The sequence below is a fragment of the Aspergillus candidus genome (genome assembly GCF_002847045.1).
Source record: "Aspergillus candidus strain CBS 102.13 unplaced genomic scaffold BDW47scaffold_14, whole genome shotgun sequence".
NCBI classification, from domain to species: domain Eukaryota; kingdom Fungi; phylum Ascomycota; class Eurotiomycetes; order Eurotiales; family Aspergillaceae; genus Aspergillus; species Aspergillus candidus.
Genome location: NW_020194019.1, coordinates 126627 through 142722, shown reverse-complemented (window position 1 = coordinate 142722; position 16096 = coordinate 126627). Strand labels below are relative to the sequence as shown.

The 16096-nt window shown below is 54.1% G+C and overlaps 6 protein-coding genes across 6 annotated transcripts; 3 read left to right on the top strand and 3 right to left on the bottom strand.

Annotated features, from left to right (window-relative positions):
* Positions 1-1104: 1104 nt before the first annotated feature.
* Positions 1105-3095, top strand: BDW47DRAFT_103386 (amino acid transporter; the record flags this gene model as incomplete). The annotated part of the gene is made up of 2 exons (XM_024812064.1): positions 1105-1554; positions 1617-3095. A coding segment is annotated over exon 2 (1328 nt), but the record flags the coding sequence as incomplete, so codon positions are not given.
* Positions 3096-3224: 129 nt separating this feature from the next.
* Positions 3225-4933, bottom strand: BDW47DRAFT_130938 (aldehyde dehydrogenase; the record flags this gene model as incomplete). Its single annotated transcript, XM_024817206.1, has 3 exons — positions 4743-4933; positions 4305-4673; positions 3225-4236 (listed from the first exon to the last, which is right to left on the bottom strand). Exons 1-3 carry the CDS (start codon positions 4868-4870, stop codon positions 3225-3227), a joined length of 1509 nt encoding a protein of 502 aa, XP_024673292.1. The 5' UTR covers positions 4871-4933.
* Positions 4934-6428: 1495 nt separating this feature from the next.
* BDW47DRAFT_116635 (peroxisomal copper amine oxidase) lies at positions 6429-8590 on the top strand (the record flags this gene model as incomplete). Its single annotated transcript, XM_024814958.1, has 2 exons — positions 6429-6543; positions 6600-8590. The coding sequence occupies 2 exons, from the start codon at positions 6429-6431 to the stop codon at positions 8588-8590; spliced, it is 2106 nt and encodes a 701-aa protein (XP_024673291.1).
* Positions 8591-8761: 171 nt separating this feature from the next.
* Positions 8762-9757, bottom strand: BDW47DRAFT_14556 (coiled-coil-helix-coiled-coil-helix domain-containing protein). The gene is made up of 3 exons (XM_024818315.1): positions 9443-9757; positions 9096-9357; positions 8762-8989 (listed from the first exon to the last, which is right to left on the bottom strand). Exons 1-3 carry the CDS (start codon positions 9673-9675, stop codon positions 8957-8959), a joined length of 528 nt encoding a protein of 175 aa, XP_024673290.1. The 5' UTR covers positions 9676-9757; the 3' UTR covers positions 8762-8956.
* Positions 9758-10010: 253 nt separating this feature from the next.
* BDW47DRAFT_103383 (Sas10/Utp3/C1D family protein) lies at positions 10011-11317 on the bottom strand. The gene is made up of 3 exons (XM_024812063.1): positions 11029-11317; positions 10806-10972; positions 10011-10752 (listed from the first exon to the last, which is right to left on the bottom strand). The coding sequence occupies exons 1-3, from the start codon at positions 11207-11209 to the stop codon at positions 10378-10380; spliced, it is 723 nt and encodes a 240-aa protein (XP_024673289.1). The 5' UTR covers positions 11210-11317; the 3' UTR covers positions 10011-10377.
* A 1495-nt stretch (positions 11318-12812) lies between these two features.
* Positions 12813-16054, top strand: BDW47DRAFT_103381 (guanine nucleotide exchange factor SEC2). Its single transcript, XM_024812062.1, has 3 exons — positions 12813-13330; positions 13404-14049; positions 14118-16054. The coding sequence occupies exons 1-3, from the start codon at positions 13323-13325 to the stop codon at positions 15540-15542; spliced, it is 2079 nt and encodes a 692-aa protein (XP_024673288.1). The 5' UTR covers positions 12813-13322; the 3' UTR covers positions 15543-16054.
* Positions 16055-16096: the final 42 nt, after the last annotated feature.

Here is a 16096-nt window from a genome sequence, read left to right as displayed (position 1 = left end):
TCATTGGATTATCATGACTAGTTGTATGCAAGTCCTAATGAAGAGGCATTCCTAAATTTTTTTTAGAATTTATTCTTGATAGCTGGTCCCTGGTGCTGCATTCTAGCACGAATCTACCATACTGTATCTTCAGTGTGTCTGAGTTGTAGTGGATATAAATCCATATCCAGATATATATAGTTCTGGTTCTCCCTCTGACCAATTTCTCTTATCATTAGTTACCCTGGAGGATTTTACATAATTGATCTAGAGAATAGGAAGAATTGATTCCCCGCAAATTTGTTAAACTTGTAACATATTACATCCCAACACTAGGACAAACAGCTTTGCAAGTGATCAAGTCGGCCACGAAGGCCTCAGGCAGCACTCTACGGATGTTAACACTGAGGTTATTCTTCACCTTCAGGTTTCTTTCCTTCTCCACTGTCCATCTCCACTCCAGCTACCAACAGTGGAATAGACCGACAGCCATCTCTCCATATCTTACAGTCAAGGGGGCTACTTACCTCGTTGCTTGAGGGATTACCTCGCACCCACCTTCCAGGAATAGGAAGACGCAGTACCGGCATCTCAAAGTTTGCTTCTACTTCAGCATTATAGACTCAATTTCATAGACTTTCAAGTCTCCGGCTACCACCGGACATACTGATTATCAATCTTGGTGCCTGGCTGAATCTATTCTCGGTACGTATCCCGGACCATCGAAGAACAGGGAAAGTCCATGCAGATACACAGCCGTGCCAAACCCCGGTGGCGTCGGGTCGGGTCCAAGTGGTCTGGGACACAAAACCAGGCTCCCCGACAAGTCCGATGGAGACGCAATAAGTATTTTGGTGGATCTTTTGCCGAAGATCTGGGGATACTCCCGCATACACCTTCCAGACGCGGTTCCGTCCATCGGCATGGTGGGGATCACGGCTCTTCCGACTAGTACCAAGGTCGAGGCACCGCAGGCTCTGCCTCTAATAATGCATTACCTGTGACAAACTGCTTGACCATATCTAACCGGTCGGTTTCGATGCCGATCCAGCAGTTTTCTTCATATGTCCCCATAAAATTCCGAATTGGACCCGCTTCTAACATCCCGGTGAACGCGGGGTTCTCCAGAGCCCACGCCGTCAGGATCTGAACGAAGTGTCTCGTCAATCCTGCACCACGCGCATCTATCTCGAATAAATAATAAAATGGAAGGCTTCGCTCTTGATTTGATCCTCGGTGACTGATCAAGTCAAAAAAAAAAGCACAGCTGTTCACCGGGAACCTATTTTATCGCGTTGTCTTTGTGGACTATCATTTTTTCTCCTTGCTTTTCCCTTCCGCTTCCCAGTGAAAAACGGAGCATCGCCCCCACATTCCGTTAGAAAACACCTCTCGATGGAACTTGGGAACGACTCGACTATCGTCACGGAAAAGGCGACGGCCTATGAAGACCAAGATGCATGCGACCTCGCGGCCATGGGCCACGAGCAGGTGCTCACCCGCAAATTCAGTATATGGAGCATGTTCGCTCTGGCGTTCTGTGTACTAGGCACGTGGTCTACTTTCGCTCAGAATCTGTCGGATGGTCTGATCAATGGTGGCCCGGTCTCGATTCTATGGGGACTTGCTTTGGTCACCTTTTGCAACGTCTGCGTGGCTGTGTCTCTCGGAGAAATCTGCAGCAGCATGCCAACCGCGTTGGGACAAGCCTACTGGATTTCACAGCTGTGGGATACACGCTGGGGCCGTTTCATGTCCTACATGTGTGCCTGGATCAATGTATTTGGGTGGTGGACTCTCGCCGCCTCGCAGGTGGCGTTTATGACGGACTTCATTCTGGGAATGAAGGTCATGTTTGACGTGGAATGGACGGGGGCGCAGACTGGATGGCTGGAGTTTTGTGTTTATATTGGCTTGGTCTTTGCCCTCACCCTCATCAATGTTACTGGTTGCCGGAAAGAACAGATCCTGCCCTGGCTGAATAACACTGTGGGGGTATGGTTTGTGGGCTTGTTCGTTGTGTTCGCATTGGCCCTGCTGATTTCCGTGGGCACCAAATCGGGTCTATCCTTCCAACCGGCAAATTTTGCCTTTGGAAGTTGGATCAATGAGACCGGCTGGCAGGATGGTGTGGTCTGGTTTATTGGACTAGTACAGGCTGCATATGGCCTGACAGCCTTTGATGCAGTCATCCACATGGTGGAAGAGATTCCTTCCCCACGACAGAACGCGCCGAAAGTTATCTATCTCGCTGTACTCTCCGGGGCCGCCAGTGGTTTTATCTTCATGGTGGTCTGCCTCTTTTGCATTCAGGATATCAACAGAGTCATCAATTCTCCGACTGGGTTACCGTTTATCGAGCTTGCCCAGGAAACGATTGGCTTGGAGGGAGGTGCTGTCCTTATTGCCCTCTTCATCCTCAATGGCGTCGGCCAGGGAGTGAGTATATTGACCACGGCATCTCGTCTGACTTGGGGATTTGCACGGGACGGTGGGCTGCCATTCAACCGATACCTCTCCCATATAGATCCGGTGTGGAAGGCTCCTGTCAGAGCTCTGTGGTTTCAAGGAGTCCTGATCGCTCTCGTGGGAGTCCTATTCTTATTCGCCGAGACTGTCTTGACTGCCATTCTCAGCGTCAGCACCATCGCCCTGACCATCTCCTATGGTCTGCCAATCTTGGCCTTGCTTATCAGGGGACGCAGCCACCTCCCCCCTGGTCCGTTTTACCTGGGGAGATTAGGGGCACCTGCGAATTGGGTGAGCGTTATATACTGCGCCATTACGACTGTTTTCTTTTTCTTCCCCAGCACTCCCAGCCCGTCGGGCTCTGATATGAACTACGCCATTGCTGTCTTTGGCGTGATGCTCCTGATTGCCCTGTCATTCTGGTTTATTCAGGGAAACAGTAGCTACATGAACACGGAGGAGTCACTTTCTTTGAGCCACGGCCGAGAGGTTCAGGAAGATGCCACCGATTCTGCGATGGAGACGACGGCAAAGGACGGAACTAAGTGACGCCAGTTTTGATTTCGGCGATGAGGAATGTACCAACAACGCATTATGATTACTTCAATGATGAAACTAGCGAATATACCACCTACATAAAATGAAAACTGCCAAACCAGCTTGATTGAATACCAGCTTTCCCAAAAGATCGACGATGTCGGTGATTTTTTTCTTGAACCATTTGATAAAGATATATTGATTGAATTCCTGGTATATTGCCTAACTCTCTTGATAATTTACAACTTCGACTTCATATTTACATGCACGGCCTTAACGTTGGAATACGCCGCCAAACCGGCCTCACCCAGCTCGCGGCCAATACCACTTTGCTTGACACCTCCAAAAGGAATGCGCCAGTCACTGTCGTTGCTCGAGTTAATCCACACCATACCAGCTTCGATGCGCCTAGCAGTGCGGTGAGCACGGGTCAGGTTCTGTGTGAAGACGGCACTTCCAAGACCGTAGGTAGTGTCATTAGCCATGCGAATGGCCTCATCCTCCTCGCTGAACCGAGCGATCACCACAAACGGACCAAAGACTTCCTCGCGGTAGATGCGCATCTGATCAGACACATTGGTGAACACGGTAGGCTTGAAGAAGAAGCCCCGGCCATTGCCGACCCCCTCGAAAGGCTCCCCGCCGCACTCCAGCTTCGCGTTCTCGGCCTTACCCACGTTCACGTAGGACATGATGCGGTCATACTGAGCCTGGCTCACCTGCGGGCCCTGGAAAGTCGCCTCGTCGAAGGGATCACCGACGACAGAGACGTTCTTGATCTGGTTCTTGAAGGCCTCGACGAACTTATCGTAGATCCCATCTTGCACCAGAATCCGCGACGTCGCGGTGCAGACCTGGCCTTGGTTGTACATGACGCCGATATGGGCCCACTCGACGGCCTGCTCGAGGTCCGCGTCGTTGAAGACGATCAGGGGACTCTTGCCGCCCGTTTCGAGCGTGATGTTCTTCAGGTTGCGGCTGGCCATCTTCATGATTTCTTTGGCTGTGGCTGTGCTGCCCGTGAAGGCGATCTTGTCCACGTCCATGTGCGACGCGAGAGCCGCGCCGGCTACGCGGCCGTGGCCGTTGACGATGTTCACGACGCCTGGGGGGAACCCGGCTTCGACGATCAGGTTGGCCAGGTATAGAATCGAGAGGGGTGTCTGCTCGGCGGGTTTCAGAACCACTGTGTTTCCGCAGGCTAGGGCCGGGCCCAGCTTCCATGCGGCCATTGACAGAGGGAAGTTCCAGCTGAGTGACATGGCCAGTCAGTAACTAGGAGTGCGAGAGAATGGGCTATGTGTATCTTCGCGACTTACGGAATGATCTGCCCGCACACTCCCACCGGCTCGCGAATGGTATACGCGAACTTCTCAGGCGTGGTGTCAATCACCTGCCCGAAGACCTTGTCCGCGAAGCCGGCGTAGTAGCGGATTGTTCCGGCAGTCTCGGAGAGGTCATCGCCCCGGGAAACGGTGTATGGCTTCCCGTTGTCGCACGTCTCGATCGTGGCCAGGATCTCGCGGTTCTCTTCGATGAGGTCACTCAAACGGGTCATCAGGCGGCCGCGCTCGGTGGCCGGCATCTCTCTCCAGTCGGGGTTATTGAGGGCTGCTCGCGCGGCCTTGACGGCTTTGTCAACATCCTCTTCCGTTGCGGCGTAAACTGAGGTGATGTCCGCGGCGGTTCTGAAGTTGACATCAACATGTTAGCTTTTTCTTCGCTCGGGGAGCTGAAGATCGGGACGGTAGACGTACGCAGGGTTGACCGAGACGATTTTCTCCGAATTCGAAGACTTGACCCATTCGTTGTTGATGAACAGGCCCACTGGCTGAGTCCAGGTGCGGCCGTTTGGCGCCGTAAGCTGCACAGATAGGTCGGTCATGATGGGTATATCTCACTGACGCTGCTGCTGATGGTGGGTGTAGACGGGAAGGGGAAGCTTCCAGCGATAAATAATACTCGTCTACGTTATACATCGAACATATCCCCGACTATCCCCCTCCCTATGAGGTCAAGAGTGTATCGCGCTGATGCCCTCCGCCACTACAAACTCGGCTGCACATTCCCTAAGGGGATAATATTGGAGCCATTCCCCAAGAGGATAATATTGGAGCTTCACGCGTATCGCAGCCCGACCCACATGGCTGGGAGCTGACTTTTTTTTCTCTTCATCGCCATAGCAAATAGTTAGCAGCTATCTATTAGTGCGGGGGAGGAGCATTATTGCCCACATCAAGGAGCAACACGCGCTCTACTAAGCTTATCCACTTTCCAGACAAGCTACAGTGGAGCCATTCCCGAAAAGAGCATGTCCACGCAGACAACCGGCGCCATGGACACAGCGAACAACACGAGCCAGACAGCGGGCCTTTTTACGCAATGCAATGCAAATCAGGACTACCCCCGTTATCGTAGGATATTCATCCCGTCCGTGTGATCTGTGGACTACTGGGCTTGTTTGAGATGCGTTGGCGGGACTGGACCTGGATTGGATTCCGTCGGTATGCGCTCGCTCGCTTGTTTCTCAAGGTCGTATGTACACCCGACGTCCACTTCGATTGCAAACTCTTTCTTCGGTGGTATCCATTGTAGGACTTGCCTCTTCTAGCTTGCGATTATCAATATTACCAAATGTTTTACCATTGGGGTGGCTACGAAGCCATTTCCCTTTGTGCTTACGCGATGCCCCGACTACCTGTTTGCTTTGAGAGCAGTCCATGGAACAGACCCGCGACATTCAATTTCTGTCGTACTCGAACAAAATCTTATACATACAAAACCCAAGAAAGGAATAAAGAAAAATAAGTAAAAAAAGAAAGAAAAAAGAAGCAAAGCGTGGGGAAGAATGCGGAGGAGCCGTCGATCCACCCATATTGGCCAATCCGAGCGCTGTCACTGACTTGGCTGTGCCCTAAGAGACGGCTCGATAAGGCCGACTTAGACTACGATCACAATACTCCTGCTCAAGATAGAGGCATAGATGTTGTTCAAAGGTTGTATGGGCCTCTCTACTGAGGAAGATCCGCTGGGTTACCCCCGGCCACACGTGTTTGAAGCCGATCCTCGATGGATGTTTAGTAATGGCATCATCGGGGCCATGGGGGGAAGGCGAAGCCAGCCAAGGACGAGTAAGCTCTGTCCAACGTGGGACAAAGTCTAGAATGATTTGAGGTGACATTTAGTCTCGAGAGAGGCTCCGTGCCGATCAGCAGTCGTGGTGGCGCTCGTGATAACCCTGATAACCCGTTCAGCGATGGAGATGGAACGATATAAATCTGGTTTCCCGATTAGGCAGGTCTATGCGGACAACAATGATATGGCTTCGATGGAGTCCGATTATAAAGAGACCGTGTAGTCGGGGATTCAGATGGGGTTCTTTCTCAGACCAAGGTTTCTGCATCTAAATACTGTTCGACTTCTGTCGTTTGATTCTCTACACCATGGCCAATGCTCCAGATACAACCTCGATTGCGGGGTATACGATATTCCGTGACGATGATTATGACTCTGTTGCTGCCGTTTCTATGATGCCCAGAGGCGTTCCTCATCCGCTTGGTGAGTTTGGGATAGAGTTAGAGATTTCATAGTGCCACTTACTGACCCCTTTCCAGACCAGCTGTCCATCAAGGAGATCCCGGCCGCGGCCCAGCTCATGCGCGAATATGCCAGCCCGAAGACACTCAAGTTCAACTGCATTACCCTCCTCGAGCCCAAGAAGAATGAATACCACGCCTTCCGTCAGGGCCTGGCCCCGCGTCCCGATCGTTGTGCCTTCGCCATTGTCATCGAGAGGGAGACCCAGCAGGTGTCCGAGGTGGTGGCCAACTTGACCACCGAGAAGGTCGAGCAGTGGAAGAACGTCAAGGACGTCGCGCCAACCCTGACTCTGGAGGATCTCGATGTCATGGAGCGCGTGGCCCGGGACGACCCTCGCGTGGTGCGCGCCTGCAAGGAGATCGGCATCACCGACATGTCCAAGATCTTCCTGGACGCCTGGGCCATCGGCGTGGACGAGCGCTGGGGCTTCGAGCGCCGCCTGCAGCAGGGGCTGGCGTACTACCGCGCCTCTGAGTTCGACAACCAGTACGCGCACCCGCTGGACTTCTCCGTCGTGGTCGACACGGAGACGGAGGAGGTCCTCGCCGTGGACGTCCGCTACGTCAACGGCGAGCGCACGGCCCCGGCCCTCGCAGAGCACAACTACCTCCCCCAGTTCATTGGCGACCAGTACAAGCACGACCGGTTAAAACCCATCGACATCACGCAGCCCCAGGGCGTCTCCTTCCGCGTCAAGGGCAACGAGCTCTCCTGGGCCGGGTACAAGATGCACATCGGCTTCAACTACCGCGAGGGCATCGTCATCTCGGACGTGCGCGCGCACGACCCCTACGAGGACCGCGAGCGCACGCTCTTCAACCGCATCAGCGTCGTCGAGATGGTCGTCCCCTACGGCTGCCCTGAGAAGCCGCACCACAAGAAGCACGCCTTCGACGTCGGCGAGTACGGCACGGGGCTCATGACCAACTCGCTGAAGCTGGGATGCGACTGCAAGGGCGTCATCCACTACATGGACGGCGTGATGGCGACCTCCTCCGGCGAAGCGGCCGTCGTCAAGAACGCCATCTGCATCCACGAGGAAGACAATGGCCTCCTCTACAAGCACACCGACTTCCGCGACGGCACGGTCATCTCCGCGCGCGACCGCAAGCTCATCGTCTCGCAGATCATCACCGCCGCCAACTACGAATACGGCTTCTACCACACCTTCACCCTCGACGGCACCTACAAGCTCGAAGTCAAACTCACAGGCATGCTCAACACCTACTGCCTGCACCCATCCGAAGAAGCCGCCCCCTACGGCACAGAAGTCGCGCCCCGCGTAACAGCCCACAACCACCAACACATCTTCTCCCTGCGCATCGACCCCGAGATCGACGGGCGCAACAACACCGTCGTCGAATCCGACGCCGTCCCCTCCCCCGCCCCCGTCGGCTCCCCCGAGAACCCCTACGGCAACGGCTTCCTGGCCCGCAAGAAGCCCCTCCGCACTGCCCTCGAAGGCGCCACAGACTACAACCACGAGACCCAGCGCGGCTGGGAAATCATCAACCCCAACCGGCACCACCCCACAGCCAAGAAACCCGTCGGCTACAAAATCGTCAACAACAGCTGCCCGCCGCTCCTCGCCCAACCCGGCAGCACAGTCTCCAACCGCGCCGCCTTCGCGCGCCACTCCCTCTGGGTCGTGCCCTACAGGGACTACGAGCTCTTCCCCGCAGGCGACTACGTCTGCCAGTCGACCGGCGAGACGAACCACCCGCACAACAAGGGCATCCTCGACTGGGCGGGCCGCGACGAGAGCATCGAGAACACCGACATCGTCTGCTATCTGCAGTTCGGGCTGACGCATTTCCCGCGCGCCGAGGACTTCCCCGTTATGCCGGCTGAGCCGGTGAGTATTATGCTGCGGGCGTCGAACTTTTACTTGAAGAATCCGGCGCTGTGGGTGCCGCCTTCGGCGATCTGTGTGGATTCGCAGTCGAGGAATGCGTTTTCGACGGCTTGTTGTGCGGGGGGCAAGGGAGATCCGTCGAGGTTATAAAAAGGAGATAGATATTGGGGGATGATGATGTGAATGTGTGAATTTGGGATATCCATTTGTATATAGCAGTATTTGTATTAGAATATTGAATGATCATTTTCGTGATTTGATTCTTACGGCGCTTGAGTACGGAAACACAGTAGTCGGCCCAAATGGAGAAAGTAATAGAGGGGATAGTCTTGGTTCTGAAACGAAGAGTCGAGATGGTAGGATATACAAGAGTCACTTCTCTCAACAAGTACAAGATCAATAGCAGTCAGAACGATTACGCCATTATGCAAACAAATAATCAACCACACTTGTCATGTTAACATGTGTTGTCTAACATGTAGTAGTCTATTAGATAGAGTAATAGTGGTCGAGCCATTAATACGGCTTAGCCGCAGACTGGCAAGCTTTCTATACAGTTGAAAAGAAAAATATTAGCCATCATCTCACTTAGAACCAACCACACTTTAAGTGCAGAGTAAAAAAAACAACAACAGGTGGAAGAAAGAGGACAAACCAATTGATCCAAATACCACCCGCAGATAGTCATATCACCGCGGTTATCATCCATGCACTTCCGGAAGTTGCGCACGTCGCCCTCGCAAGGAGGCGCCTCCCACGAGCTGTTGGCCGCGTTGCTCTGCCACAGCGAGCTGTCCATGGGTTGCGCCTGGGCGGGGGCCTCGGCCGCTTGCTGGGGTTCAGCGGGCGCGCTGGAGCCGCCGCCGCCGAAGAAGCCGCCGATGGCGTGGCCGATGGAGGAGCCGACTGCGACACCACTATATTTTTGTTAGTTTCTTTCCTTTTCTTACTATGATGGGTTGATAGGGTGTCGGCTAGGGAAGTTGGGAGATGGAGACATACGCAGCGGTGGAAGCCATCTGACCGAACAGACCGGGTCCCTGGCTCTGCTGAACAGGAGGCGCCGCGGCCTGGGGAGGAGGAGCCTGGTGAGACTGCTGCTGGGGGTGGGCGGCGGTGGAGTGAGGCTGGGAGTGCTGCTGGGCTGGGGCCGGTCTGGCGGCGGGAGCGACAGTCGGGCGGGTGGGAGCGCTGCGCGCGGGGGTGGGGGCGGCACCACGGCGTTGACGAGGCATGATGATGATTATGGGTTGGTTGGTTGGTTGGTTGTTTGAGAGAAAAGTGGTGGTGAGGTTAACAGTGAAGCAGGTGGATGGGAGATGGAGGAAGAAGATGAAGCCTGGAGGCGAGAATGATTATTGTTAAGGCGGAATGGAAGGCCGGAGAATCGTCGAAAACTCCGCCCGGGTGTGGTATTCGGGCTTGCTGATTGGTGGATAGGGGCGTTACCGGGGATTACGCGCTCCGATCATTTTCGTGTGAAATTTGGATGGAATATGGTATTGTATTGTGTATTTTATGTATCTACATTACATGCTGCGTGTGTTACATACTTCAAGTAGGTAGGGATCGAGTATCAGTTCAGTATGAGTTTCGAGAGCTAGTTACTAGTGTATGGCTATGTCGTCGGTATAAGAGGTGTATCACTTGATCTGCTATGAGTGCCTGCCACCCTTCTCTCAGGGTTAGAGTGCTGTTAGCCCGTATCCGGACATCATCCTCGTCCGAAACCCAGACCAGCGCTGGCGGAGGATGGTGAGAATGGGTATTATAGGTTAGTGTGGTCATGTCGCGTGCATCGAACCAGTCGCCATCGGAGGAGGACGATTCTAGACGCTGGCACGCTCTCGGCAAGAAGACCGTCGAATCGGCGCAGCCGATAAACAGCATGTGTCGGATAGTTGGACCCGAAAGTCGCAGTCCCAGAAGCCAACAACTTATTTCTCCTTGCGTGCTGCCTTGCGCTTATCGCTCTTCCTCTTCCGTCGGTCCTTTTTCTTCTGAGTTTGCTCCTCTTTGGTGCCGTTTTTGCGCTTCGACTTGGACGGCTTGTCACCGTCGCTTTCCTCTTTTCCTTTCCCCTCCTTTGTCGTCTTCTTTTTCTCGCTCTTCGAGTCGCCCGAGGGGGCGGACACATCGTCCGGAGCAGACGCCTCATCCGAGTCCTCATCGGAGTCCCCGGCTGGGTTGCTGGGTGAGTTGTCCGACGTCGTAGCCATCTTCTTCGCGAGCAGTTTTGCCTTTAGTTGAGCGCGCGCCCGTTCTTTGGCTTCCTGTTCCTTGCGCGCCATGTCTAGTTTCTCGTTACCGGCCTGTGCCTGTTAGTATTATTGCGAAAATCTTGTGTTGGTGAAGGGGGCAATACCAGTCCGTGCTTGATAAACCGACCAGCCGCTTCCTTGTCGAGTCGCATGGTTCGCTGTTCGGGCTCCGTCTCCAGCGACTTGATCTTCTCAAAGTACTGCTTGACGCGGGTCAGTTCCCGGAAGACGGGGTGGTCCTTGGCATTGACGCCATGGAGACGCAGGTAGGCTGTCCAGTCAGTATCGCATGTAGACATTAAAAGGAAGTGATAGGGAGAGACATACAGAAAATGAGCGACTCCAGCGCGTAAGTCACCAGGACATGGAATTTGGCCTTGTCCAGCACCGGCAAGTTCTTGGATGCCTCCAGAACGGAGCCGTTCAAGATGGGCTGCAGGGATTCCTCGAGATCGTCAATATTGTCATCCAGCTGCTCCAGCAGGGGAAGAAGATCGGCTGTCTCCATTGTCGACGTTACTGGCTATGGTTGGAAACGCGAGGATTGATCTGAATGCTGGAAAGGACCCGATAAGGTCGATTTTTTTTGGAGGGCACATGTGGGCGGTGAGTGGGGCGGTCAACGACGGTGGGTGACCGGTCCACTCATTGTGCAGGGACTACGTACGTACGGGAAACCGAACTCAGACAGTAACATTTACTCGAAACTGGATAGTGGACGAAGACATGGAATCTGAGACCATGATCTGATCACTTCTGGTTTCAGGGATTGACCGATTTCAGGTAGATGATAGTGCATTCCTTTAATCGGGGCCCCAACCTCCTTGTTTCGCCAGGGAGACGATCACCGAGGTCAGCTACCCTGCGCCGGCGGGCCTTTCATGATCGACATTCCATCTGATGTCTCGTGGATATGAGCCCGATGCGGGGTCAACCACTGAGCGAGTTGATATTAGTCCCGTACTGAGGGGAAGTTCAATATGTCCATTGGACCGTGCATCATCTGGGGTATTTCCCACTATTCAGCTGATCGTGCCAGTGACCAGTGGCCAGTGACCACTCACCACTGACATGAATAGAGGCGAATAATCTAGTTACTAGAGGACGGAGTAGGACTCCGGACACCGTCGTATCTGAGACCGCAAATACCCCACACATCGCTTGAGGCGCCGAGGCTGTGACGGGGGTGGGTCGCCATGAGGAAATTTCCTTTTTTTAGTAGACAATAGCGCATCGGACTAGATAGGGGCGACGATGTGATACCCCGATATTACTAGTCCCGTACGAGACCACCTTGTCCGCCGTCGGATCCGTTGTGAGACCTGTCCATGCATGCAAGTTGATCTGTTCTTGCCGCCCGGATGGGTTGTTTGACGCCACACCGCAAATGTACCGTGAGTGTGGTTATAGATAGATCCCATGGGTTGAGATCTGGGAAAGCACAGCGATTTCACCGGTCCTCAGAGTTTTCTGGTTTTCTAGTTTCCTTGGACGAGACAATTCCCTTGTACGCGGCGAGTGTCGTCATCGGGTCGCCAAGGACCTCTCAACCGCACCCACTTCGATGGGGACGGTGCGTTGCGATCGTCGCACGAAAGGAGGATGATCAATGATGTTATGCGATGGCCACCGCGTCTTCTGTCTCTTTCTTCCTGTCTTCCTGTCTTTTTTTGTAATTTTGTATATCACTTTACCGAGATGCAGTTGAACCCGACAGACTGGATGGAGAATCTCGATCGACCGACCAGTCTGTGAGTCCGAGGAGAAACCCAGAGAGTTGAATGCGCTGGAAGGAACGTGGCTCCAATTGGAGAGTAGTAGCCAACTAGCTATAGTCCTTGTTTCAACCCATATCCTGGACCCAAGGGAAAGACCCACGGATCCAAGCCAGAGCAAAGAATGATGTATAATTGAAGGCAACTCAGACAAGAAAAATTGACAATTTGCCTCATCCGGTATTGGTTTGTATGAGCTTGAGCTGTTCCAGTAGGAAAGGTACGGTAATCATATGTAAGAATACAGTCACGTACCTGACTAAGGACTCCGCCACCAATCAAGAGCGGAGCCCGTGCCTGGGCTAGCCGGATTAGGCAATCTCGCCTGGTTCTCCAGGCTGCAACCCAGGTCAGTGACCGGCTGGTCTTTCTCCTGCCTCATCCGCTCTTTCGAACCTCATCCCAAGAGGGGCTTCACTTCACTTCTCTTCTCTACTTCTTCTCGACTTCTCTCTTCTTCCTTTCCCATCGTCCTCTTTCTCATCTCTATTCCATTTCAGCCTGTCTTCTTGACCCTCTGTCTTTTTCTCTTCCACTCTCTTGGCAGATATCTTCCCCCTTGATCGTCACCCAATCGCCCTATCAATCCAGCCTGCGTCCTCCATGCCTCATTTCCTTACAGGCTAGCACTTCTCCCCAAGCTGTGCGCTGGTGGGACGTTGCATTTGCGTGATCCCCTGCGTCCACTTTGCTGGATTTTTCGACGTGACAACATACATTCTTTTGTCTTCCCCAAGGACTGTGCTTCTCTCGTGATAAGACGATCCCCAACTGTCGTCTATCCTACTATACTCACCCCCTCCCTCGGATTGATTCTCCCGTTGACTTGCCATCACAATCACCATCATGGCGGAGTATGTTTTTGCGCCGTTCCATTCCTCCCTTCCTTATCCCATTCCACAAGGTCTCAGGAACTAACAGTGACAGCTTACTTGCCTTTCATACCTACCATACCCGCCATTCTTTCCTCTCTCCCTCCACCATGCTCTCGCGCCCGACCACCCATCGACGCTCCATCTCCTCTGAAAATCGATCCCTCTCCCCCGATCGCACCTTGACGAAAGCCCGCTCGGTCAGTGATCTATTTGGGATCGCAACCGACCGTCCCGGATCCGGCAATCGGTCCTCGAGCGTCGGGAACTTCGCCGACGGCGGTTTCAGCACCCTCCAGGACCCTCGGCTCATCAACAACAGTTCCGACTCCTCCGAGGCATCTTCCCCCGATAATACTCATCATCCCGCATTGAGTAATGAAGTCGCTGCCTTGAGCGTCAAATTGGTCCAGGCGATCAACAACCAGACCATCCTGGACGATAATCTGGCCGTCGCCCGCCAGGACTTGGAGCAAGCTCGCTCGAGGGTGACCGTCCTCGAGCAGGAGAATCTCCGATATCGCCGAGACATCGACATGGAAGTCCTCATCAAGAAATCCGATGTCGAATACGACATGCTGCGCCTCAAGGCCGCCCTCGCCGACGAAAAGGCCCAGCGTGCCCTCATCGAAAAGGAGAAGAAGGGGATCGAACAAGAACTCGAAACGCTGACGGCGGCCCTGTTTGAAGAAGCTAACAAGGTAAGCCGTGGTGGTTGCGACTCCAATGTTCGGATCCCGTTCGGGAAGCTAATAGACTACTCCCACAGATGGTTGCGGCCGCCAAGCTCGAGCGCGAGGCGGTAGAGAAGAAGAATGAACAGCTGCGCGCCCAGATCAAGGACACGGAATCGCTGTTGGCCTCCCAGCAGGACCAACTGGCGGAGCTGAAGTCGGTGCTGCAAGGTGTCACGCTCAACAGCAAGGACGAACTCGAAGTCCGGACCACGGCATCGACCGCCCCGTCGTCCCCCACTGCATCGCGCGAGCCGTCTGCCGTTGCCAACTCCATCGAACCCCCCATGTGTCCCCAAGAGTCGCCGCCACCGGTCGAGGAGCTACTCCCAGGCCCCTGCACCAGCTTCCCGCATCTGATCCGGACTGTGAGCCGGACGGACCTGCAGGCTTTCGAGGACTTCCGGGAGTTGTTCACCCTGTCGAGCACGGCTTCCAAACCCGCCAGTCGCGCGCCCAGCGGGTCGTACGCCGGCTTGAATGTCATGAGTCTGGCCGGTTTTGGCAGCAGCGCTTTCGGATCGGCGGCGTCGTCGCCCGCGAAATCCCAAATGCACTCGCCGCACGGTAGCCTGTCGTCCCCGCAGCCCTCGGGCTCGTCCATCCCGTTGAAGGATACGCGCTTCTACAAGCGGGCGCTGGTCGAAGACATCGAGCCCACGCTCCGCTTGGATGCGGCTCCGGGCATCTCCTGGTTGACCCGTCGCTCGGTGATGAGTGGCATCTGCGATGGAACCCTGGTGGTGGAGCCCATGCCCCTTGCCTCCAAGAAGTACGAATTTCCGTGCTCCCTCTGCGGGGAGCGCCGCCCTGGAACCGCCAATGAACGGACGCATCGTTTCCGAACATCCGATAGCGAGACAGCGCAACGATATCCCCTCTGCGTGCTTTGCGTCGAGAGGGCACGTTCCTCATGTGAGTTCACCGGCTATCTCCGCCTGATCCTCGATGGACACCTCCGCCTCGCAGACGTGGGCGAGGAGAAATATGCCTGGGAAGAGACCATCCGATTGCGGGAGCGCATGTTCTGGTCTCGCATCGGCGGGGGCATCATCCCCATCTTTACCGCGCCGATCAGTTACGCATCTCCCCCCGACAGCCTCGATCCGTTGCCCGAGACAGACGTCGAGGACGACCGGGAGATATCTCCGCGTGACGTGACAGGCAACGGTCGCGAGGGTACTCCACCACCGACCGAGACCCCCGATCGTCGTGATGACCGGTCCGAGACCAACGACGATAGCGACCACGAGTCCATCTATGAGGACTCCTTCATTTCCATGGCCCCCGAGTCTCCGATCCACACCGAGACAGCGACCGTGCAGGATGGAAAGGCGGAGACGCAGGCATCGAGTCCCGCCCAGGCCGACTCGGCGGAGAAGACCGTCGAACCTGTGACGGAGACGCCTTCACATCGAGAAGACGCTCATGACCGCCCTGTCCCCGATGCCCAACGATGATGTATACTGCACCCTAGAGGACCATCGGTGTCCATTCTCCTTTAACGACATCCGCCGCCTCATTACGCTTTTCTCATCCACATTTGCTCTTTCTTTATACCTTCTTTCCCTCTTTCTTGACTCGGAGTTGATCCTTCTCTTCATGCGTGTGCACTATCAACAGTCCCCGGACTTCCGGGTAACACACGGCCTGTATTATTACTACGGACGAGATTCCTAATGTTTGTATACTTAATATCTCTTTTTTACTCTTTCCACCACCCGGCGTTTCCTGATATCGTGACGGTGTCATTTTGCTCTTCTTTTGATTTCCCTCTTTTTTCCCCATTGTTTAATCCTGATGGATGGATGGATGGAAGGTTTTGGCACACAGCACACGGCGACAGAACTTTTTTCATCCTTTTGAAGACCTTAATGTCTGAGTGAATGATGCAACAAAAAGGCAGAGTTCCACGATTTCTTACTGGCAGTTATAACATACATAGATCTGAAACTAATTTGATGACTTGACAACACAACAAACGGGATAAGTCCGATCGATTGATTGTATACAA

What these genes read in the sequence shown, in the direction of transcription:
- BDW47DRAFT_14556 (XM_024818315.1), bottom strand. Translation starts at nt 9,675, where the DNA reads ATGCCTCGTCAACGCCGTGGTGCCGCCCCCACCCCCGCGCGCAGCGCT. An exon ending in CAGATGGCTTCCACCGCTGC is followed by an intron (nt 9,358 to 9,442) that starts GTATGTCTCCAT and finishes ACAAAAATATAG; the next exon opens with TGGTGTCGCAGTCGGCTCCT. An exon ending in GGTGGTATTTGGATCAATTG is followed by an intron (nt 8,990 to 9,095) that starts GTTTGTCCTCTT and finishes TCAACTGTATAG; the next exon opens with AAAGCTTGCCAGTCTGCGGC.
- BDW47DRAFT_103383 (XM_024812063.1), bottom strand. Translation starts at nt 11,209, where the DNA reads ATGGAGACAGCCGATCTTCTTCCCCTGCTGGAGCAGCTGGATGACAAT. An exon ending in GCTGGAGTCGCTCATTTTCT is followed by an intron (nt 10,973 to 11,028) that starts GTATGTCTCTCC and finishes CTGACTGGACAG; the next exon opens with CCTACCTGCGTCTCCATGGC. An exon ending in GGTTTATCAAGCACGGACTG is followed by an intron (nt 10,753 to 10,805) that starts GTATTGCCCCCT and finishes TAACAGGCACAG; the next exon opens with GCCGGTAACGAGAAACTAGA.
- BDW47DRAFT_103381 (XM_024812062.1), top strand. An exon ending in TGTTTGAAGAAGCTAACAAG is followed by an intron (nt 14,050 to 14,117) that starts GTAAGCCGTGGT and finishes CTACTCCCACAG; the next exon opens with ATGGTTGCGGCCGCCAAGCT.